This window comes from Crotalus tigris, unplaced genomic scaffold (assembly GCF_016545835.1).
Source record: "Crotalus tigris isolate CLP2741 ecotype Arizona unplaced genomic scaffold, ASM1654583v1 scf7180000017666.27876245, whole genome shotgun sequence".
Taxonomy (NCBI): domain Eukaryota; kingdom Metazoa; phylum Chordata; class Lepidosauria; order Squamata; family Viperidae; genus Crotalus; species Crotalus tigris.
The window spans coordinates 5,664,101-5,690,187 of NW_024096551.1; the positions used below are offsets into that span (position 1 = coordinate 5,664,101).

Below are 26,087 nucleotides of genomic sequence, written 5' to 3' on the forward strand. Positions count from 1 at the left end.
CATGCAATTGAGGGAATTTCAAAGGGGATGAACTTTGATAAAATTTCGTATAAAGAATTATTAATTTGGTCAGGTTCGGATTGGCATTTAAAATCTCTAGATGTATTAAGGCAAGAAAATATTCTACAGTCATGGTTTCAATATTTACAAATAGTGGACAGGTGGACTGTAGATAAGAAAGAAGGAATAACACTAGAAGATGGAAATCTGGTTATTCAGATTAAAGATCAGAGTCAGGCCCATATAAAAAGAATTTACAATGCTTTAATAGAATTAGACTCTGAAACAGAATTGGTTAAAGACTGTATGATTAAATGGGCTCAGAATATCCAGGATCCGATCCCATTGGACTTATGGGAGACAATTTGGATTAGAAATGTTAGATTTACACAAGCTCAAAATTTGAGGGAAAATTTTTATAAAATGTTTTACAGATGGCATTTAGATCCTAAAAAATTATCTTGTATGTATCCAAATTTACAACCCAAATGTTGGAGATGTGGTAATATGGATGCGACATATTTTCATGTTTGGTGGAATTGTAAAAAGGTAAAGGCTTTTTGGATTATGATTTGGTGGAACATTCAAAAGATTTTTAAAAGGAAGATAAAGTTCACCCCTCAATTATTCCTATTGGGTATCTTTGTGGATTTAAATGACAAAGAAACTACTTTAATGTTGAATTTATTAACTGCAGCAAGGTTATTAGTAGGCTCGTATTGGAAGAAGGACTCGTTGCCTACTTTAGAAGAATGGATATTTAAAGTTTCTAACTTTGCAGAAATGGCAAAAATTTCTTATTTGAAGGATTATACACAAGAAAGATATATTATTGTATGATGGATAGATTATATTCAGAAAAAATATGGGACTATAAAGTTTCATTTATTTTATGAGTAAATTTTATAGTAACTGTTGTAGAGATTATATGACTTAATTTAAGGGGAGTTAAAGGTTAAGTATGATGTTTTTTTCGTTTTTTTTCGTTTTTCTTTCTTTTTTTTCTTTTTTTAAACTTTCTTATTGATAACCCTGTACTCTGCTCTGGGAAGCGAGGGGGGGGAGGGTTGAGGGTGGGTGGGTGGGTGAGTGGGTGGGTAATGATAATATAGTCATGGTAAATGCTAGGGCATTTCCCCTATGCTGCGTTCATGTGTGTGAGAGGGGAGGAAGGAGTAGGGAGGAAGTAGGATGGTTAGAGGAGAAGGGGAGGGGAAGAGAGTAGGAGGGGAGGAGAGAAAGAGGAAGGAAGTAGGGAAGGTTTAGAGAGGGTGGACGCAGCCTGGGGGGAATGGGCAGGTGGTACCAATGGTTAGGAATTGAATTATTTTGTATGAATAAATGGAAAATAAAAACTTTTTAATAAAAAAAACAACAGTAAGCAATTATTTTTCCCAAGAGGAAATGTGAGAAATTAGGACTATTATGGACAGCCACTGCCCCCTGCCCTTGCACCCATGAACCCTCCCCAGCCCCCACTGCCACTCTATCCCCACCACTATCCTGCCCCTGTCAAACAGGAACAGCTAAAGGGTCGGATATGGCCTGCAGGTCATAAAATACCCAGGTCTGTTATAGTATCTTTCCTCTAAGAGGGTAGAGGGGAGGACACTACAGCAAGCAAAAGTAAAAGTTCTTCTAGTATTTTGGGGGCAATATTATAAAATATGCAGGATCAACATTTTTTTTAGTGTTTTTAAAGAATTCCATAAGCTTATTTGAATATATATCAGTAATGGCGAACCTTTTAGAGACTGAGTGCCCAAACTGCAACCCAAAACCCACTTATGCATCGTTGGGTGCCCGGTGCATGTGGCCCATTGGGTTGGCATGGCTGCGGTGGTAATGGCGGACTGGGTGGGACTAAAAAGTTCAATCAATCAATTCCAACTTTGCAAGATCTTTTTTTTTCCCGCGAGAAGTTGAAATTGATTGAACCTTTTTTTTTTTGCACACGGCAGTGGAGGCCTAAAGTGAAAAGGTTTTACAAAACCCAGCTGAAGGTCTAGGGCTGGGGCGATGGCGCGCCAGAGAGAGGGCTCTGAGTGCCGTCTTTGACACTCGTGCCATAGATTCGCCACAACTGATATATACTATATTGTTTTATTTATGTCCAGAATACTAACTATATTCTATCTTTTAGCATACAACCCGTGAAGTAATTCTGGTTGAAGATGAGGTGACAGATACCGAAGACAATGAAGAGGACGATCTAGGAGACTTGGATGATCAGCGTAGTGTAATCCTTCATATTATCTCACAATTGAAACTTGGGATGGATCTAACCAGAGTATGTAGCTCAGCCATTTTAGAAATTAAATGTTTGTTTCAATCCTTTTTGTGACATTACAGCATATCTGTGATACTTCCTATGATGATGTTTACTGCTTTCTAATTTTTGCTTCAGTTGCATATATACAAAACCTTTAACTTTTTAAACAGGTAATATATTTTTCAGAGACAGAAAGCTTTTATATTTTACATTCAGTCTTATTATAATGTGAAATTAACCATTCTTCTTCATAATTCACAGTCCTAGAATCAAAACTGGCTTTTTAAAATATTTCTATAAACTGTATCTGTTTCCAGTTACTCTTGGGAAGTAGCTGGATCCTTGCTATTGAAATATATCCACTTCTAGGAAAAAAATTCATAAAGAATGCTAAACTAGATTTTTGGCATCCTGCTTTTTTAAAAAACAAAGTAATGAAACACATATTTGTGGAAAATGAAGAAAACTGTTTTTTTATAGAATAAACTTCTAACCTTGTAGCTTTTGATAATTTCCTCATTGTTAAACCATATACTTATATATTGTAAATGTTCCATGTGTACTTTAGTATATCTTTTTAGCTTGCTAGGCATGTGAAAATTAAATTTTTATTTTAATCCTTTAGTTAATTACGTTAATAATAATTTATTTTATTAGAAAGTCACATCACTCAAATTAATCATTTTCACTGATTTAGAACACTGATTTTAAGCCTCTGTGTAATTTCTAAAGGAGAGGTTTGAAGAGATCCAAGATATATAGAACAAAAATTTATCCAGGGACAAAGTGAACTTGAACTTTTGAAAACAATCTAAATCTGGTCCATAGAAGAGAACTCAAGGTTAATAAATGTGGTTATCCTTCACAGACAATCCAAATCATTACTTTGCATCAGAATTCCCTCGGACCAGAAACCAAGCTTGTAAAAATGTAGTTTGAGATGGATTCTTTGAATACTAATCTTCTCTCCTTGTGTCAAAACCAGAAACAATAAGATAAACGTAGATTTATTAGAACTTGGATAAATTTTTTTTTTTAAAAAGAGATTCCTTTTCCTCAATAGTTATCAAATGCCAGAGGACCTGAGATTGGGATAGCTTTCTGTTTTTATGCTAAAGATCTAATCTCTTTCGAATCTGTAAGAACTGTTATAGTGGCAAGCAAGTGCAATTGTTAGCTCTGCTTAACTAATTTGCTTTTTGAGTGCTCATGTAATTTTCTTTTATACTAGCTGTTTACATAAAGTATTAAAGATATATTTTTTTTTATTGAAAATTTTTATAAACTTTTTACAATAAAATACCCCTCTCCCACCCCATAACCCTCCCCCCTCCTTCCCAGAGCTGAATACAGGGTTAAAGAAACAAAAAAAACATACAAATTAAATGAACATCAATCCACTATACATACATCCCAAAAAATTTAAAGTACTTTAACTCCAATACATAGAAACTACAAACCCAACCATACCCATTTTAAACTAAAAATTATTCAAAAGCTAAATAATACTTCCTAATCCCATATTTATTCTGTACAAAATTTACCCATCTTTTCCACACCGAGATATATCTCTCTTGTGAATGGTCTTTCAGATAAGCCGAAATTTTTACCATTTCTGATAAATGAGAAACTTTAAGAAACCATTCTTCTATAGTAGGCAAGGAATCCTTCTTCCAATATTGCCCAATCAGCAACCTTGCTGCCGTAATAAAATTTAACATTAAGGTAATCTCTTTACCATCACAGTCTACAATAATACCTAACAAAAATAATTGTGGTGTAAATTTTATCCTTCTATTAAAAATCTTCTGAATGTTCCACCAAATCTTAATCCAAAAAGCCTTTACATTTCTACATGACCACCAAATATGATAATACATTGCGTCCAGACAACCACATCTCCAACATTTGGGCTGTACATTCGGATACATATGAGACAACTTTTGTGGATCAAGGTGCCACCTATAAAACATTTTATAAAAATTTTCTCGTAAATTTTGAGCTTGAGTAAATTTAACATTCCTCACCCAAATTATCTCCCATGTATCTAATAAAATCGACTCTTCAAAATTCTGAGCCCATTTAACCATACAATCTTTAACTAATTCTGTTTCTGAATCCAATTCCACTAAAGCATTATAAACTCTTTTTATATGAGTTCTACTTTGATCTTTAATTTGTTTCATCAAATTCACATCTTCCATAACAAAACCCACTTTTTGATCTATACTCCATCTTTCTAATAATTGCCTATACTGGAACCAAGAATAAATAATATTTTCTTGCATTAATTCCTCCATAGATTTTAATTGCCAATTATTCCCTTCCCACTTAAGCAATTGTTTATAAAAAATCCTATCCATTTTCACTCCTTTCTTTATCCCCTCTATTGCGTGTCCAGGAATTCCCCACAACGGTATTCTGAAATTTAATCTATAATATTTCTTCCAGACACGAATAAAGCAATTCTTAAAACATGGGACTTAAAAACCCTATCCACGTTTTTATTATAAATTAAATACACATGCCATCCAAATAATAAATCCCATTCCTTCAAAGAAAGTATATTTGAATTTGTTAAGTTAACCCAATCACTAATCAACGTTAAAACCTTAAATTGCATCATAATACAATTTCAAATTCGGCACCTTGAGTCCACCTCTCGAACATCTTGTATAATTTTAAGCTTAACTCTTGGTTTTTTCCCAGCCCAAATGAATCTATTAATACCCTTCTGCCATTCTTCTAAATTTATCTCTTTCTTTAAAATGGGTATCATTTGAAACAAGAAAAGAAATTTTGGCAGAACATTCATTTTAACTGCAGCAATTCTCCCTAACAAAGATAATTGCAATTTTTTTCCAATCATTCAAATCCTTCTGCATTTTAAGCCATAACATTTCATAATTATTTTGATACATTTTTACATTAGAAACAGTTATATAAACCCCCAAGTATTTTACCTTTTTTACAATTTCAAAACCTGTCAAATTAACTAAAATCTCCTTATCCGAATTAGACATATTTTTAGATAATATTTTAGTCTTATTATTATTAACTTTAAAACCAGAAACTTGCCCATACTGATTTATAATCTGTAACAACTCCAATACCGAATAGGTTGGTTGAGACAAAGTAACAACCAAATCATTAGCAAAAGCTCTTAATTTGTAATCTTTCTTATTAATCATTATTCCCTTTATTTTAGATGATTCACGAATTTTAATCAACAAAATTTCTAATGTTAAAACAAACAACAAAGGGGACAATGGGCATCCCTGTCTTGTACCCTTTCCAATTTGAAAAACCTCAGATAAATCTCCATTAATTATAAGTTGCGCCGATTGTTTTTGATAAATACCTCTAAGAGCTTGCAAAATTTTATCCCCAAAATTCATCTCTTCAACCAATCTTAACATAAATTGCCAATTTAATTGATCAAAGGCTTTCTCAGCATCTAAAAAAATCAAACCTGCAGGAATCTGATTATTTTTATCCAAATATTCTATTAAATTAATAATTTGTCTAACATTATTCTTCATATATCTCCCAGTTATAAACCCTGTTTGATCAGTATGTATCACTTGATTCAATACAATCATAAGTCTATTTGCTAAAAATTTCGAAAACATTTTGTAGTCTATATTCAAAAGAGATATAGGTCTATAATTTTTAGGTAAAGTAAGATCTTGATCCTCTTTTGGAATCAAGGAAATAAAAGCCCTTCTCCAAGATGGAGGTGTCTCTAAACCCGTTAATATACTATTAAAAAGTTCTTTCAAGGGCTCTATCATCTCCTCACTTAAAGTTTTATAATAAATTGATGTCAATCCATCAGTACCAGGTGCTTTACCAACTTTTAGTTGTTTAATTGCCATAATAATTTCCTGTGAAGTAATCAGTCCATTAATCTCATCTCTTTGATCATTTGTTAATTTCGGAAAATGAGCATCTTGTAAATATTTATCTATATCCGCACTCTGTACCTTCTGACCCATATATAATTTTGTATAAAAATCTAGAAAAGATTTTTTAATCAATTCTTTCTGAAAAACTATTTTACCAGTATAATTTATTTTATCTATAATTCTCGACCTCTGTTTCTTCCTTAATTGATAAGGCAACCACCTACCCAGCTTATTTGCATTGCAAAATGTATTATGTTTCATATAACATAAATTAGTTGCAACCTGATCAGCCATTAACATATTAAATTGTGTTTTAAGCAAATTTATAGAAGCCTTTACATTCTTATCCAAAGGATTCAAAATTAATGCTTTTTCTTTTATTTTAATCTCATCCTCCAATTCCTTACATTTTTGCATTTGTTTTTGCCTATAAACCTTATTCATTTGAATCAAAACCCCACGCATATAAACCTTACTGGCGTCCCATACCATAGCCATTGAAGTTCCCTTAGACATATTTAAAGTAAAAAATTCCTTTAAATATTCTCTGAGTTTCTGTACATTCACCTCATATCTAAATAAATTTTCATTCAACCTCCACGATCTTCTCTCCTCCTTCTCAGCAATTAACTCCAACCATACAGGACTATGATCAGTCAATGTCCTTGGGAAGATTTTTACATTTTTAACACTAGAATATAAGTCTGTAGTAGTCTAAAAAAAATCAATTCTTGAAAACGATTGGTGCCTATCAGAAAAAAACGTAAAATCTCTTTCTTTCGGTATTACGTTCCCGCCAAATGTCTCTCAATTCCAAGTCATCTTTCAAATCAAAAAAAGCCTTAGGTAGTTTAGCTTGCTTGAAGAAAATAGAAAGTCCTTTCTTGTCTTTATGTGTATCCAACACTCCATTCCAACCCCCCATCAAAATAACAGATCTATAATCCAATGAAATCAATTTTTGATGTAAAAACTTATAAAACTGTTTTTGTTGTTGATTAGGAGCATATAAACCCACTATAAGCAATTTCTTACCATACAATCCCACTTCAATCATAACATATCTTCCTTGAGAATCAGAATCTATTAATTTAGCTGACAAACTTTTCTTAACATAAATAACAACACCCCCTTTTTTTCCAGGAGCAGAAGATACAAAATGTGAACCCAATCGAGCATTAATCAAATATTTTTGATCCTTTAAAATAATATGAGTTTCCTGCAAACAAACAATATCATTATTCTATTGCTTCAAATAGTGAAATATTTTCTTCCTTTTCTGTGGAGAATTGAGGCCGTTAACATTCCAAGTCAGGAGCTTTGCCATCTCCTCCGGCTGCCAGCCTGGAGAAGACTGCTTGAAGATCTGCCATCGAAGATCGGATCATCGAAGATCTCTTAGGTCTTGCTCCTCCCACAGGCTCAGAAACAGATTCTTGTGTAAATTCTTTTATTTCCTTCTTCTGTTGCTCCTTTTCTTTTTGTCTATAAGCTGCTCGGGTCATTCTCTGTTCTTTCATCTCAGCAGACTGCTGTATCAACTCAGCCTGTGCTTTTCCAGCTTTCATTGATACAACATCTTCAACCAACTGCTCTCCCTCTTTCACATCCAATACTTTAAACCTTAGAGGTGATGATGAGCGCGCTTCCAGGACAGAAATGTAAAACTCTCTTGCCTTTGAAACAGTATTAAGTCTATAACGTGTCCCCGCATGGCTCACCACAATTCCAGTTGGGATGTCCCATCTAAATGGCATCTGTTGTTTTTTAAGTTCATCTGATAAAAAAGCAAAATCCTTTCTTCTTCTTAAAATTTTTGATAGAATCTCCTTTAAAATTATAACATCCTGAGCAGCAATCTGAAATCTCTTATTGTAAAATGCTTGTATAATTTCATTACGTAAAGATCTTTTCCCAAAGTAAATCACCACATCTCTTGGTAAATTTCTCTGCTTTGCAATCCACAAGTTGTCTCTGAATATTTTTTCTATTTCTCTCAATATCTCCTCTGGATCCCTCTCCAATATCCCAGCAATATCGTTTGCCACCACCTCCCTCAGATTTTCTTGCATATTTTCCCTCAAGCCTCTGATTCTTAAAGCGAACTCCATTTCTCTATACTGAGACATAACAATTTCATCCTGTGAATTCTCCAGTTTTTTCCACACTTTCCACACGATCTTCCAATAAATCCACTTTATCTGCAACATCCTCAAGACGACAGTCAGCTTTTCAACAACAGAGGCAAGTCCTTGCAGAGCCTGTACTATATCCTCCCTCATAATTTTATTTCTCTCTTCTAAAAGTTCCTTCACTTCTTCTCTTATTTGACACACAACATTACCCATAACATCTTGAATATCTTTTACCGTAAGTGGTGGTACAGGCGGAGAGGGTGGTGGTGATCTAGATTTAGGTTGTTGAACTGTTAATATTGCCGGAGAAGAAGCCACCTTAGGCACAGCAGAGATCACTTGACGCTTTGAAGCCATTTTAAAAAGTTTTTCTCCTCCTTAAAAAATCCAAAAGACCAAAAAAAAAGGAAGAAGGGGAAAAAAACCCCTCTTCTATCTATAAACACCCAAAGTCCCAAAAATTACTAAAACTTTATAACAAGAAAAAATATTAAAGTAATAAGAATTCTTTCCTCACTTTCCTTTCATGCGCATGAAACAGAAAAAGAAACCTCTCATTGCCATTTTACTTTCTCTTAAAATAAAGAAAGGGAAAAAATCGTTCTTCTCCAGAGTTAAAGTCCAAATTTAACATATAAATTCGTTCTGCTGGTCAGCTCTGTCCGCTTCAAAATCAACTCACCAGTTCACTTTAATTGCGGATGTGGGAGTGGCGTCTTGCTTTGTCCCAAAAAGCAAAAAGGGACAAAGGCGTCTGAGAAGTGGAGAATGCCTCGGACTCTGTGGGAGCTCACCCTTCAACCCCCCCCCCCAAAATCTTTGAGATCTCAGGGGCTCTACCACTATCTGAGGAAAAAAACTCACCTCTTTCCTTTTGCCCAGGAAGGAAGTTTCAAACTGCGGGACAGCTGATGTCTGTTGTCTTTCTGCAGTTTTTACACAATCTCAGACAGACGGCTACAAAGTAGCCGCCATCGGCATAACGCAGCGCCACCAGAAGTCCTTTAAAGTATTAAAAATATTAACAGTTATTTTGTCTAGTTTTCATGTATTTTAAAATGTTTTAGTTTTGGAAAAATCTTATATATTAGAAAGTAAGAGATAAAGAAAATGAGCCTAGCATTTACTCTGTGCATTAATAATAGGATATTGAAAAAAGCTCTAATTAAATTGGCCTGTTCTGTTGAATGTGCATTTGGAATATTGAAAGGTCAGCAAATAACTTATTTTGATCAGTGAAAAAATTGAATGCACCAGTGTTAAGACCACTTTCCTGAATAATGCATGAAAAGAAAGAGCTTGTTGGATTGATCTCATCTAGTGACTCTAATAGGAAGGGCTATTTGAAGTAGAGACACAAATGAAATGTGTAATTTTGCTTACAACATGCTGGAATAAAATGATAAGATAAGATAAGATAACCTTTATTGTCATTTTTTTACTGTGGGCACAACGGCACACATCAAAAATGAAATTTAGTTGCCCACTCTCAAAGTGAAATACATACATGACACACACCTAAACATACTATGTACAACATATGTACAATATTTAAATATTATTACTTGAGGACAGGATGGAAAACATCTAATCTGAATGAATAATATGGTAGCAACAGAATGAGAATTAATAATTTTATTTATCTCACTGATAGATTTAAATATATCTAGCTAATTAATTATGTGTCTTTATTAATATTTTCTTTGGTAATAATATAGGGAAGAGGTGTTCTAATTCTAAGGTGTAATAGGGATTGGAGAAATGGAGTGATTTGCATAATTGCTTAGTATAACATTGGAGGTACTGCTTTTGTCTTTATTCTTGAATTCCAAAAAGGGGAGAAAAGATTGATGTTCGCATTCTGCAAAGAATTGCTGGTAGCTTAATCTTTCCCTCATGCGGTTATGGCAAAATGATTACTTTCTTTTTACTGTACTCTATATAGGTAGTGCTTCCAGCCTTTATTTTAGAGAAGAGGTCTCTGCTGGAGATGTTTGCAAACTTCTTGGCCCATCCAGACTTGTTTTTAGCAATTTCATGTGGAACCACTCCTGAGGAAAGAATCATCTCCTTCGTGGAGTACTATTTGACAGCTTTTTATGAAGGCCGAAAAGGAGTTGTTGCCAAGAAGCCATATAATCCAATAATTGGAGAAACGTTTCATTGCTCTTGGAATGTGCCTAAGGACAAAGTAAAACCAGTGAGAACAAACACTGCCTCTTGTGGTCTCAAGGGGCAAGCTTCATCTGAATGTTATAGGCTGAAATTTGTAGCTGAACAAGTGTCCCATCATCCACCAGTAACTAGTTTTTACTGCGAGTGCAAAGAGAAGAAAGTGTGTGTGAATGTGCACGTTTGGACTAAAAGCAAATTCATGGGGATGTCTGTAGGTGTTTCTATGGTAGGTGAAGGTAAGAAGTGTCACAAAGAGATTATATTTTATATAGAATGCTTACTTATTAAAAAGAATAATAGGGAAACCTGAGAATTTCTTATTCTCCTTCCCTTTTTCCATAATTTACATGGAATAAAAGCAGTAAAGCATTTGATGCAATGTTCAGCCTCCAAACACAAAAATCAGTAGAAATGCTATTTAGATAAGGGTTGAATGGCGATACATTGAACTCATGGTCAGAAAAGGAAAAAAATGGTTAATGATTTGTGGTTTGTTTTGTTAAAAAATAAGATTTATAGTTCATGTTAATATTCAATTCTTAAAAAAACATATAGATATACCATGTTTCCCTGAAAATAAGTCTGGGTCTTATATTTATTTTTGGTCCAAAAGTCCCATTAGGGCTTATTTTCGGGGAATGTCTTATTTTTCCATGTACGGGAGATGGTAAGCGTGTGGGGCCGAAGGTGTCCGGCAGCACCCACAGCCTGCTGGCATCTTGGCCAGTGCACTCTGGAGCTGTGAAGCCCATGCAGCGCAGGTAAGTGGGAAGGAGGTGGCCACAACGGCTTATAGAGCTTCCCAGCAAACGCTATGGAGGCGACGGCAGTGCCAATGGAATGTGCCCTTTAGGCGAGTAGGAGAGTGGCATGGACAGGCGGGGGCAGCCAAAACGTCTACCCTGGGAAGCCCTGTAAGCCATTTATTTTCTCCATCGATCCATCCTTTTTCCTTCCTTCTCTCTTTTTTCACCCTTTTGGACACAGGGATGATGCCCAGGTTGTACAGAGGGGCTGCTCAAATTCTGGACATTATACTGTGGAACTGACATTGGTATTGGTTGCAACAATTGTGATCTTTCTTCTTTAAATTGAATAGTATCTGTGCAGCAAACAAGGTCCAGTGAGCCTGCTATTGGGAAGGAAGAACTGCCTTCTGGGAATGTTCTCTTCCATTCCAGGATTATTAGGTTTTATGTATCTATAGTGCATGTACCTAGATTAATAATACTGCATTAATAATCCAATTAACCTTTGGATTATTCTTTCCTAGTAATTTCACTTTTAGTTTGCAAAGGGGAGAAGATCAAATTGTCTAATACCTCAGAGAACAAAAAGCCTTTAAGTACCCAGCAGCACCCCCTGAAATTAATTAGCCCTAGGATTGATAGCATCTCTTATTTATAAATTGATTCTAATATTCAAGATATCTCCTTTGGATTTCCTATTGTAAGGATGAGCAAGCTGGTGGTATTTAAATATTTATGTAAATTGTCCATCCCTGTCCTATATAATGTATGATATTACATCCCAATCATAGATATTCATATGATTATAAGATGTTATATTCAGAACATAATAGACAAATTTCCAAGGCTATCATATTACAGCCCTTATGCCCTTATAAACAGAAGAACACTGACATCCTCTAAACTCTGCGGAAGATGTTAAACCAGCCCTCAAACTCAGAGAACAAACCTTCATCCTTATCTTACATCTGAGCTACAGATATTTGCCACTATTTCAAAATAGTCTCTTGATTTCTGCAAATCCATGTACCGCCATTCATTATAGTTGTGTGATTGAATGGCTAGCCCAATAGCTAAAGTTGATTCAACAAAAGCTCAATTGCAAAAAAATCACTGTCATTACTTGTACCAGTCTTTGCATTTTTTTCCTCTTGAAAGAAGTTACAAGGAAGATTAATATTTTACCTTTCTCAAACTGTTTCATTTAAGCATACATTTTAACAATGATCATGCTTTTCCAAAACTCAGAATGCTAATCTCTTCTTCCTTCACATCCATAGGCATTCTTTATCTCTTGGAACATGGGGAGGAATATATATTCACATTACCTTGTGCCTATGCGCGTTCTATACTTACTATTCCTTGGGTGGAGCTTGGAGGCAAAGTCAATATTCACTGTGCCAAAAGTGGTTACTCTGCTACAGTCACATTCCACACTAAGCCATTCTATGGAGGAAAACTACACAGGTATGAAAACTAAGTTTTACTCTCTCCTTGGAATAGTCTATTAAAATACCAAGGCACAAAGTATTGGTTGGACTATTGTATATGGCTTCCAATTCTGCAGTTGCTTGTGACTATATATATGTGTATGTATGTATGTATGTGTGTGTGTGTGTCTGTGTGTATGTATATGTATATATAGAGACGCCATTGAGTCAGAATACAGTGAAGTGTGAAATTCATTGTTCTGTATTTTTCCATTGCATCAGACTATCATCCATACACACACACACACACACACACACACACACACACGTACATACATACATACATATATATTTGTTTTCTGAGGTTTTCGCGGGTGTTTGTATGTAGGTCTTTGGTTGTTCGGGTTTTCTCCCGCGTAAAATTGGAAGTGTCTTGGCGACGTTTCGACGAAGTCCCATTCGTCATCTTCAGGCTGGTGTTTTCAGCTTCGTGATATTGAGCAGCAAATGTGTGGTCTAGCTGTTCTTCCTTATAACTGCCAGTGGGGGTATGAAACTGATTGGGTGGGAGGCTTGGCTGGTGTTTCTGATTGGGTGGAGGGCCGCGTGACAGTGTGTTCTGATTGGTAGGAGGCTTGGCTGTGCTCTGATTGGCTGGGGGGTTGGCTGTGCTCTGATTGGCTGGGGGAGTGTTCTGTTTGGTTGTGCTCAGGTTAGTCTGAGTTGCAGGGGGTTTAAGATTTTGGGCTGCCTTGCTATTTTTTGGCTTCGCATTCGTGGTCGTGCCTCATCTTCATGGAGGGTGTCAGTTTGCTTCATGTATGGATTGGAGGGGTTTAAAGTGGCTAATGATGCAGCTGTGGTCTGGCTTCTGGTTTGTGGTTGTGCCTCATCATCGGTGTGGTTTGGGTTTGCTTTTTGCGTGGATGTTGTGGTGGTGACATCCTGTGTGGTTTTTGTGAGTGTGGGTCTGGTATCATTTTTTGTGTTAGGGAGTTTGTCAATAAGGGCATGTTTCCAAATGGCTGGTAGGCGGGAAGGTATCATCTCGCTGTTCATGCTGTGTGGGGCTTTTCTATCTCGATGGCTTCTCTGTTATTCTGTTATTAAAATGTTCACTTTTGGCAATGGTTCTGATATTTTTAAAGTCAATTTCGTGTCCTGTGGCTTTAAGGTGTTGGACCAGGGAAGATGTTGGTTCCTCTTTTTTGACTGAGTTCTTATGTTCTTCAATGCGTGCACTTATTCTTCTGTTGGTTTGTCCGATGTATGTGGTTGGACAAGTGGTGCATGGGATTTCGTATACTCCTTGATTTTCTAATTCAATTTTATCTTTGGGGTTTCTAAGGATGGTGGATATTTTTCTGTTTGTGTAGAATGCTGTAGACTAAGTCTACAAGAAATCCAATGGCTCCCTAGGACACACCATCCATCAGAAGAAAACACACACAAACCGCTATCTGCACGCTCTCTCACACCACCACCCAGCACAGATCAACTCTGTAGCCAAGACACTCATCTCCAGAACAAAACGCTTAGCTGACAAACAACACCTAAAAACCGAACTACACACTCTCACCAATGTACTAACATCCAATGGATTCCAATAGAAATAAGATTACAAACATAATCCAAAAAGAAACCCCCACTAAAATCCAAGACAAAGAACAAGAAAACGGCAAAGCCCTCCTCCCATACATAAAAGGCACCACAGACAGAATCAGTAAGATCCTCCATAAACACAACATCAAAACAGCATTCTGCACAAACAGAAAACCCGAACAACCAAACACACACACACACACACACACACACACACACACACACACACACACACACACATATATATATATATATATATATATATATATATATATGGACAAAAAACAGGTATTATTAAGTTGTTATTAAGTTCCGGTTTAAAAAACAATGCGGTCATATTTGTCCTGCAATGTGATCAATATTTTGGCATGAAGAATTGTTTCTGTTATTTAAGTTTAAAACATACTGAACTTATATCAAGAATGCTGTCTACTTCAAAAGTATATCTGACATATATTTTTAAAAAGCAAAATCATAATAAGCACCTACACTGATTTTTCTGAATTTTGTTGTGGTGAAATATTTATGGTATATGCGAATGTCAGTAATCTTAAACCTTTATTATTTATACTAGGGTTACAGCAGAAGTGAAGCATAATCCAACCAATACCATAGTGTGTAAAGCACAAGGAGAGTGGAATGGCATTCTGGAATTCACATATAGTAGTGGTGAAACCAAAATAATTGATACCACCAAATTACCCATAATCCGGAAGAAGATCAGACCAATATCAAAACAAGGCCCATTTGAATCAAGGTGAAACTCTTTTGGTGAAATCTCATCTCTTTTAGTTGTATTTAAGGCAACTAATAATCAACAAGTAGGTTTCTTTGTAAACAGCATTTTAAAAAAGATTTTTCTAAGCGCATGATTTTGCTAGATAGATGCACTGCAGCATGCTGAATGGAATAGGGAAGCTTCCATGCTCTAAGCCAAAATGGCCCAGCGTTACTTTCCTGTGGATTTCCTTATGATTAAGGGCAACTCATAAGGAATTCAAAAATACATAAGAGTGTGCTGAACTAATTGTAGGTGAATTGAAAATATTTTTATTAATTGTTATGGAATAAATTGAGCCATGGAAAGGATGTCAAAAGATTGTATGTTGTTTCCAGAGAAAACAGATTCATGACAGTTCTAAATAAGATAGTTGATAAGGGAAAACATTTAATCTTTTCTAATTGTATGTTTTCAATATAAGTATTCTTCATGGTTTACACAGTTTAATACTTTCCTGTAGTTCATTTTAATCAGCAGTATACAGAATAGTTTGTAAATATTCAGATTGGAGCAAGCACATACAAGTCTTTGCTTATTCCTACATTCATGTCCCTTATTTTCATTAGGTGCTCCAAATGGCAAATCTGAGGGCCATGCTTTAATTGATCCTCCAAAAACATTTGGAAAAGAAATAGCTCTGGGAAATGTTGTAGGAGCCTCTGGAGTCAGTATCTACTCTTATCATTTTGGTTCAAAGAAAAAGAAAAGAAAAGAAAAAGAGTTTTAGATAACTAAACGCTTTTGTTTTCTGTTGTTAGCTGTCCAGGTACATATGTAAAATAGGCAGCCATATCCATCTTCTAAATAAGTAAATAAAAATTATGATAAGCAGAAGTCCAACGATATAATATTGGATTAACAGCTACTGCAATGTAAAATTAATAATACCAATTTATTACTAACATTTAATCTTATTAATATTAAAATTAGTACATTTGCTTTTCATACGAAGCTTGCCCTTTTTTTTTCTTTTTTAAATTGTTGCTTTTGTTGTACTTTTTTGAAAAAGGGTTTCCATGCTGGCAGTTATGGCTTGATCCTATCTCCTCAGGGCTTTAGTGGACTTTGTCCATGAGTTTCTTTCCATGCAAACCAACAGGCAAGAGTCCTATAGCTCTTTTAGAACAGGTTTGCTTTCAAATCAAGCCTTCTCGTTCTTTCTCTATCTAAGGCATTTATGGCAACATGTCACTGCTGCCCTGAAGGAAGGTGACATTGATGTGGCAACAGAACAAAAGCACTTCCTTGAGGAGAGGCAGCGAAAAGAGGAGAGACAACGAGCAGCTAGCAACACACTTTGGAAACCAAAATATTTTATCAAAGAGGTAATGGAAAAGATAATAGACAACAAAAATGTCCATTCATAGCAAGTCATTGCATTTGAATATCTTTATGACATTTTGAGTTTTGCAGGTCTTTTATTAATTATACAACTGTTTAAAGTAAAATGTTTAGAGATAAGGGTGATATGGATAAATATTTGATTAAGCAGAACCAAAAAAAAAAAAAGCTATATACACCAGCAGCTAGAAATGACCACATTTTAGCTATCAGGTTTTGAGTGAAATTTTGTATGCTATACAAAGAACAGAAAGGAAGGAGAAATATGGGCTGGACAGAACTACTAATGGGTTGTCACCACAATAAATTAGAGGTTTTCTATTATTATTGTATCCCAGACTGAAATGTGATGGCAATGCCAACACTGCTGCCAAGATAAATAATAAACTATACTGATGAGTTCCCACAATGAGACTAGTTTATTCTCATGTTCCTGAAAATCTTTCCAGTCAGTTCAATTTGTGTTTCGGTGGATGGTTAGATTTAGATGTAGACTGGGCAATGGAACTGGTGGCCCTGCAACTGTTTCTCCTAGCAGCCCCTTTTTAAATACTGGACAAACAGTTGGGGGGTGTTTTGAATGGGGCCAGCTGTAGTGTAATGGGCTATTAGCTATCCAGGCTTATTCTAAGGATCCTTCTTCTTGGTCCTTTTCACCAGATATAGCTGGTGTTTATGCAACATGTTTTCCTGCAAAATGTTGACTTGAAGGATTGCTAAGTTACAAAGCATTGATTTCTTGGGATGCTACTTCTCCGGTGCCTGCTGCCATGGTTGTTTCTTAGAATGTGAGCATATCCCCACGCAAAATTATGGGATTGCAGCAGTTTAAGAGACTTGTGGCACCCATTTGAGGCCCAGAGGCATTCTTGGTAGTTTTGTTTTCCACCAACCATTTTTTTGTTTTCATTTTTTTAAATCAGACATTGGCAAACCTGGTAAGTACAAAGAGAACCTGGTGAATACAAAGAGAACCAATGTTAGCAATTTCGGATTAAAACCATTTAGCAAGGCTTTCCAATCTGTCTAGAATTTTTCAAGAGCCAGAAGACTGCTGAATAGAGATTTGAAAATCTATTTATGTTAACCTCTAATCCTACATCTAAATTTGGATTAAACCCAGAACATTACAGTTTAAATAGGTCTGTGAGAGCCAGGCTACACAAATCTGGACAGCTGTTACATGACAGCAAATAAATGAATTAATCATCCATCTTTTTATAGCCTACATCTAGCAGCCCTAGTTTAAGATGAGGCAGTGGAGTAGCTTTAGTTAAGAGAAGCACAAGTGAAACATGAAAGCTAAGATGCCATTCTATAGTGGATTGTATTCTTGGAGTATACTTCCAGTATAGCAGCTTATTTTTGGTATTAAGATTTTTCAAAGCAGACAATATTATTAGGTATTATTACAATTATGCTGAACATCTAGATTTATAATTTCCTTTTAAACTTTTCCATTAAGAAGATGATGCTAAAAAGAATAAATCAAAAACAAAACCCTGATTTTTTTAAAAAACTGTGTTCAATCTACATCATTGGAAACTATTGCCAGAAGAATGTCAACAAATATTTTGGATGTCCTTGATATTTTCTTAACGGAGATCTTACCACTTAAGTGTATTATATTTTTGATAATTCTTACATTTAGTACAGATTCTTATCTGAATTTCTGTAATTCTTTGCAGGGCGATGGGTGGATGTACTTTAATCCCCTCTGGAAGAGTCATTGCTAAATTCACCTGGATTCAAATGCCCATTTTCTAAAGGCATTAAAAAGATGCATTATTTAATCTTCAGATGTGATTGTCTTCTTGGAAATTAAAGCTGCATTTTGTAATAATGCACCTCCAAATGAAAAACTCAAGTTTATTGAAGAGCCATTCTACTATATATGCATATATTAGAAGTGGATATGCTTCCTGTGTGTTGATACCTTATGTGTTTATTGTATGTAGTACACATATCGCACAGACATTAATTAATATCTGATCTTGCACTGAAATCAATGTGTACCACATTGCTTGTAGGATCAGACTTCATATTATTATCACTTTCTAATATTGATGAATTTTTGTATTTTTCACACTGCCAAAGTTTTGCACTTAAAGCCACTGAATAATTTACAGCTATAACAGAGCCTGCCTAAAGAACATATTTTGAGAAGAATATTTTTGTTTATTTGTTTGGATGTAACATGTAAAAGGATGTTTCTGCCTTTTTGGATCACTCTGAAAACTTTGTTTCCTGGTGCCATGTAGGAAAATAGAAATATCTAAGCAATTATGTTAGCTATTGATTCCATCCTTCTCACTATGTGCTTTGTGTATCTAATGGATATTTTTGTTTCTTTGGAGAATGTAGAAGTTCGATAATTTAATGATAGGTAGGTGAACCAGAGATTTCTGAAACTATTCATTTTTCAAATTCATGAATAGTTTTTTGGCTTCTACATCCAGTTTTGTTGACTACATCAATTTATTTTATTTTACATATTTGTAAACACCCATCTTCCTCGAAGAAGGACAGCAACTCATAAATGCAGAACTTACTTTTAGGATCATTGAAATTATTTGTTCAAAAAAAAAGGCTAGCTGTTGAGATGAAATTTGGTACAAGTCCAAAAGCAAAAGGAAAGACTTCTTCCATATCATTTGTTGCTGTAAAAAGAGACAACAAAGCTAGAATCTAAACTCTGTTATTTGCTATGAACTATTTCCTTGCAATAAATTAACTACATACTTAAATAATATTTATCAACTATTGGGAGAAAAGATTAGGAAATAAATTTAACTTCCCATAAAAAGGTTTGTGCTATTTAGAATGCCCATTCTGTTGTACCAGCCAGCTGGTTTGGGTATTAATCCCATCCAGCTAGAATGGTAAATGAGGAAGCTTTGCTTCCTCAAGATGAAGGAGATGCAAACTACCCCTAACTTCAGAATGGTCCAACTGATTGTTAATCATGTAGTCATGTAATCATGAAGAAGTCCAGCACACATGAAGATTCCTTACAGAAGATTGCAAAATCCCATTCATAGTACAGTAAGACAGATCAGCTTTTACAAAGTGAAAATAAGCGTACACCTTGTCCCCACAGTTATAGCTTCAATATTATTGCTCATGTATCTAAATAGCAATGTAGCTTTAAATTAAATTAAAGCTATCAAAGTAGAAAGTTCTCTATTCAGTCCATAAAATCGTATTTATAGCTTTTTTTCAATGTATACATTTTGAACTGACCTTGATTATTTTTGTGCCTTGTCTGCTTGGATTTTTATATCTCAATAATGAATGAAAGGCTAATGAAAGTTTTACTAGCTTTTAAAGTATTTTTTCAATGAAAATCTTAAGATGACAGTCAAAATTATACATATTTATCTATATACAGTAAAACAAAAGTATTATATAAGTAATATCATGCTTTAACTATGTTTATGAAATGCATTCAATTTATAAAAACTAAAATTTATTTAATCATGCTTAAAAACCAATTTAAAAGGAAATAAAGCTATATCCTGGAGATAATGTTATATAAATCTTTGCTTCTAAAAGGAAAGCTTTTTGGTATCAAATCTCACATATGAATAATCTTTGATAGTAGGAGAAACTAATTTGCACTACTTGTATAACAATATATGTAAAGGAGGCTGAGATTAGTCTGGTATGCAACAAGCACATTAACAGATGTTCTTACAGACTTCTGAAATTGCAGTTCTGTGTTATGTTTTCTATTATCATTCTACAAATAGCTGATTTTATCAGGATTTCTTTTATCAGTTCTGTGTTGATACAAACCCCCTAGGCTTTGTCAATTTGACATAGGTGTTCATGTTTTGGGGATTTATTTCCATGAATAGATACCTGGGATCTATTATACAAGAGATATTTCACACTATGTGATAACCATGTTAGTCCTAATAAATACTTTATGTTCATAATACAATTGACGGATGAATATTCAACATTTAATGATGAATATTAAAATTTTCAAAAATTATGAGAAGTTAGATCTGCTATGCACAGCCTTAAATCTGGAAAATGCTAATCAACAAGAGGTTCCAAAAAGAAACCAAAATAATTTTCTTCCTCCTTCCCAGTGTAAATGTTGCTCTTTGAATTTCACAGCTGAATAAATAACATGTCTTATTTATAGATCATTACACATTGTTTTGCATTTATGATTGAATGTTTCTTTTCAGTTAGATGCTGTAAACTTTGAATGGTAAATTTTGATATATTTCCAATTATAAGATCTATGCAATTTCTTCTTAAATATTATTATTCATAAACAAAATATATACTTATTGTTAATATCCAATTCTTTGGCAATCACTTCCAGTTAGTTTTGCTTTCATTTTTTGGGAATTAAAATAAGGAACTGAAGACAATAAATTTTATTTGAATTACTGTCTGTTCAGCTTTTCCTGGCTGTATTGCATAATTCTGTTCTTGAAATATTAATACTATTCACAGGTCAACCACCATTATGCTTTGGTACAACAAAACATCAATTTCAGAGGCAGCATTTCAGTGCATCATTGTATGCACAATTGACACATACTTCAATCATTACAACATACAACAAATAATTTAGAAATGGCTTACTAAATGAATGTTGGGTCAAAGATTGCTCAGAGTATCAAGTTGCACTTCATGCTCAGATACTTCTATGTATTCTATGAGGTAGCTACATAGCTGATAAGAGTGTGGATGGATCAGTTATCTAGTGAGCATTTCCATGACTGAGGGAAGACATGAACCTGGGTCTGTCCCCATTGCTACTCCTAATCCTCAGGACTGTCCCACTGGTTTGATTAATGTTGGTGCAATGAAATAGCATGGTATGGTTTAAGAATATTGAAACTATTGTATTCAAACTTCAAACTGCAGATAAGAACATATACTTTATTTTGAGATGACTGAATTTTGGATTTTATGCTATTTTAATCCCTACAATAAGTGGTAAACAATTCTATTTTCCACACCTGATGTTTCTAGAGGAATTTTACTACAGACCTAACCAGTGAGTCTGCTGAGTTATTGGGTAACATCTAGAATGGAAAAGTGATCAAATCCCTTTGGATTGATCCTGAACATTTGCAGCCAAGTAAGAAAGTTAAATTCTATGTTCTGAAGAATTTAGGATGATGAAATTGCAGGATTGATACTGAGAAGTAGAGGGCAGAAAGTACAAGATTTCTGTAAATATGCTGCAGAGATATTTCTCTCCCATGCTTGCATCTGCACAATATAAATCAAAAGGCTAGGTAGTTTGCAGATTCAATATGGCAGACACAGAACTCCTATTTTATGTTTCATGCATCAGAATCAGAGCTGATTATAGCCAGAACACCATGTTTGATAGGTTAAAATAATTTGATCCATGAACTTTTGTCCTGCGTATTAAACTCTTGTCCTCAAGGGTTTTATTAAAGACCAGCATAGAAAATGGGCCAAACCATTATTCATTAAATCTAGATTCATAAGCTTTGCTAAAATTAGTGTCAAATTTATCATTCGTAGATATGATATTGGGGTAAGTTAAAGTAGGTTTGGAGAACACTACACTTCAATAATTCCTAACAAAATCAGTATGATTGAAAAAATTTAAGGGGACCAGGCAAAGGGAGCTCTGTTCAGCAAAGAGAATTAATGCTAGTAAACAAAAATTGAGCATGGAAAAGAACTTAATTCAATATCATGACAGAAGCACGTTTTGTTGGCATCCTCAACATTCCTGTTGATCGGTAAGCATATTATTGGGATTGATCCTATTTACAATGTATAGAACAGATAGGCAACCTTGGCTCTTTTATGACTCATGGACTTCAACTCCCAGAATTCCTGGGAGTTGAAGTCCACAAGTCATAAAAGAGCCAAGGTTGCCTACCCCTGGTATAAAATAATTAACTGGATAAAGCCCTTAAAGATATAGGTCCAGGTTACCTGATGAACTGCCTTGTCCAGCTAGGACAAGCTCATCCTACTCTTGCTAGCAGAGAGGCTCTACTTCTCTCCTGCAACATTAATCTTTTGGAATATCTTACCTTCTAAAGATAAGATCTGCCCACATCCTCCTATCTTTCCATAAGAGCCTGAAGACTTGGCTCCGCTGTTGATCTCAGGACCAAATGGGGGCCTTCCACACTGGAGGTGGCTGCTGGATTGATGGCAGATGCCACCTCCCCATCTTGGTCTCTGCTCTTTCTTCATCCATCTTTTTGGTTATGATATTGTTGTACTTATTCTTTTGTCACTGTTTATTTTACTGTTCTATTATTTGTCTTCCCTTTTATCATTGTAAGCCCCTATGTAGCTGCATGGCGAGATAGGCGGCAAATGAATTTAACAAATAGGTTTCTTGTAGGACTGCCTATTTCTGACAGTTTCTTCTGGTATCATATCCAAGAGAGTGGGTATCCCCCAGGCCCTCTTTACTAAGCATTTTCTGCAGAGGTCATAGTTACCAGACAACAGTAATGGGAGGGGGGAAGGGAAGGCATTGGAATGTAAGGGAGGTTTGGGACGAAACTCTGGAATGCAAGTGTGCTGCCTGGAATAGAGACAGACCCAAAGCCCAAAATTATCAACTGGGAACATTGGAGGTGGACAGACCATTTCAAAAATAAAGTACAACTGATTGGAGAACAATAGACAGTGGAAGATCCAGGGAGTATAAAGGAAAAGTTTTCCTATGCTGTTCATGTACAAAAATGTCAGAACTGGCTTTTCTACATCTGTACCCGTATGGCTTTTCAGTAAAGTTATACTCCTGGAGAAAAACGTCCCAGGAGTTTCTTTTCCTTTTAATGCAGTGGAACAGTTGGCATTAAGCCAGTTCTCCCAGTAATAAACTACTTGGATTCCACCAGCAGGTCAACCTCAAGATGTCAGCTATGGCCAAAGATACAGAAGAGAAAAAGAAGCTGGGAGAGATCCCAGCTTGAGAAGAGCCAGCGCCGCCTCAGGCTGGTACTGTAACACAGGCCACCGGTGCGCACCCAAACCATGACCCGAGGAGTCTGAGCAACCACCTACAGCCACAAAAGAGCGAGTAAGAGATGCCCCATACCAGGGACCAAAGACCTGCTGGGTGACAAATATGGGAAATGCAGTGGAGGCTGAAGAGCCCCCTTCTCCCTGCAATTCAATGTGGTCCAGGGCAGCAGATGGAGAGCAAAGTGGCTAGCTAAATGGGATAACCCTGCTGAGTGGAAGATCCCAATTGCTGGCCACAGCCCATCCACAGAGCAGCTTAGAGAGAAGTTCAGAGAGATGGAGTTTTGTGCCACGGCAATTCCAGGAGCTGTCAGCAATGCAGGAGTCATGGAAACTCCGGCGGCCCTGGCGACTCCCTCTCCTATCCTTCAGCTGGCAGCACCAACAGCTATGGCTGCAGGAGTCCCAATGTGAGTGGCAGTGGCCTTTGCCATGCCTCCTCCTCTATTTCAGCCTGCAGTGCCAGTAGTGCCAGCCATGGTCGGAGCCCGGCACCAGTGGTCACAGCTAGAATCCCAGCAGTGGTAACGGCAGCTGACATTACACCCCCAGTATATGTCCTAATACAAGAAGAACGACAGCTACCCCCTTACATGGTCTGCTTCGATGGGCACCCAAGTCATTTAGCCCATTTCTTGGCTCAAGTCTGGCACAACGTGGGATGCTATAGAGTGATGCATCCAGACGTGGCATGGGTCCATGTCATCATGGTAAACCTGGAATGGCTTCAGAATGGCTAGTGTTGCTGCATGGTGAGGGTGCCCCTGAGCTAGATGACCTTGATGCTTTTATGCAAGCCCTACAAGAACAGTTCAAGAAACCCATGGTGGCCTGACATATGGAAGCCCATGTTTGTGCCTTAAAGCAAGGGAAGTGACTGCTGATGGAGTACATCCAAGACTTTCACTGCTTAGGCAGCCATCTAGAAGACTGGCCTGAGTGCTTCCTGGTCTACCATTTTCAAGAGGGGCTGAACAAAGAACTGTACCAGAATTCCCTATCCTGGGGAGTGTGTGTGTTCCACCTGAGAGTGTGGAACTGTGTGGCCATAGAAGTAGAGATTGACCTGATGGAATTCCATGAACACACCAGGAAGGAGAATCAATCTCATCTACCAGCAGAGAGGCAAACAGCTCCTAGGGGAGAAAGAAGGGATGCACTGCCAGACAGAGGAAGCAAACCCCACCAAAGTTTTGGTGGCTGCTTTTGTTGCAGAAAGGTGTGCTGCCAAAGGAGTGGCCAATGACTGCTCCCCCCTTTCTGAGCCAACCAAAGGAAAAGGATCCACCAAAGCCAAAAGAGAAAACATGTAGGGCACAGATTGTACAGCTCTCCCCTCTGTCCAGCAAAGAGAAGGGAACTTTGGCCCCTGTCAAGATGGGACCAGCCTTCTATGAGAGTGACAGCAAAGAAGACGACCTCGTGGTAAGTGACACCATCATCCCTATGATTGTTAGAGATTTTGGTGTCCTTGGGAGTAAAAGGGGTTCTTACGACCTTCCTGGACTCAGTATGCACCAGATGTCTGGTCAGCCCCCAAGTAGTAGAGAAGCTAGGAATGAAGCTAAGGAAGCCCATAGTATTTTCCCAGCTAGATGCCAGCGACCTGCCTAATCGAGCCTGTGAAGCTAATAGGCAGGACCCACATGGAGACTATTTGATTTATTGTGGCCCCATGGATTTCAGAGTCCATGGTCCTGGGCCTGATGTGGTGGAAAAAAAATGGAGCCCGTCTATCAATTGGAATTGAGACAAGTGGCGGATGCAAAGGAAAATATCCAATTGACAAGAATTAGGGAAAGTGCTAAGAAGCCACCATATGCCTGCAGCTAAGAAAGCGAAAGTGAAATCTGCCAACAAACTGGAGGTAAGTGGTAGCTTAGAACCACTGATTCCCAAGGTCTTTGGTGAGAAGGAATCCGACACATTTCTGCCCCACTGCCCCGTAGACTGTTTTTAAGATTAAGATTTGCCTGAGGCTAAACTGCCAAAGCCTAGGTGATGACACTTAGGGAGATGGAGAAGCTCCACACATTCATAGACAAAAATTTAGACAGGGGCTTCATTCAGCCAGCTGAGGATGGCAGCCCCTGGTGTAGTACCTCCTCCCTCTAATGAAGGACATGTTGGGCCATCTTGCAAAGGGGAGGATTTTCACAAAGTTGGGCTTGAGGGAGGCATACTACCAAGTGAGAATTAAGGAGGGGGAAGAATGAAAAACTGTTCAACTGCTTTCTGGGTTGCTACCAGTTCTGAGTGATGCTGTTTGGGCTACAGGGGCCCCCAGTGGTGATCATGCAGCTCTGCATGAGCACTTGTATAAGGGGGTCCTGCTGTATCCGGATGATATATTAAGCTATAGAAAAATAAAAAAGAGCATGTGAAATTGGTCAGAGTGGTGCTCGATAAGCTGCGGAAGGCTCAGCTTTTTGCAAAATGGTGCAAGTGTGATTTCCATAAGACCAGCTTAGACTAGTTAGGGTTTCAAAAGATGGCATAGAGACGGTTCTCGGAAAGGTCCAAGAGATCTTAGTAGGAGAGCCTCCATGAATGAGAAGGCAACTGCAGAGTTTCCTCAGCTTTGCGAACTATCATCAATTCATCCCCAGGTTTGCTCAAATCACCCTGCCAATCACAAATTTGTTGAAAACAAAAGGCCAGGCCCAGCCAGCCCCTGAATTGGTCACTCAAA

The 26,087-nt window shown here is 36.7% G+C and overlaps 1 protein-coding gene across 3 annotated transcripts in view; it reads left to right on the top strand.

The window, feature by feature from the left end:
- OSBPL10 (oxysterol binding protein like 10) overlaps positions 1–20,803 on the top strand; it is an 87,120-nt gene extending 66,317 nt beyond the window's left edge. For 2 of the 3 annotated variants that reach the window (XM_039336325.1, XM_039336326.1), the window contains 6 exons: positions 2,144–2,290; positions 10,261–10,726; positions 12,520–12,706; positions 14,846–15,028; positions 16,224–16,377; positions 18,082–20,803. In XM_039336325.1, coding sequence (XP_039192259.1) covers positions 2,144–2,290; positions 10,261–10,726; positions 12,520–12,706; positions 14,846–15,028; positions 16,224–16,377; positions 18,082–18,129 — 1,185 coding nt within the window. In that variant the 3' untranslated portion in view covers positions 18,130–20,803. Of the gene's footprint in view, positions 1–2,143; positions 2,291–10,260; positions 10,727–12,519; positions 12,707–14,845; positions 15,029–16,223; positions 16,378–18,081 lie in introns of those variants that run through there. The other variant, XM_039336327.1, reaches the window with a different exon arrangement.
- The last annotated feature ends 5,284 nt before the right edge of the window (positions 20,804–26,087 follow it).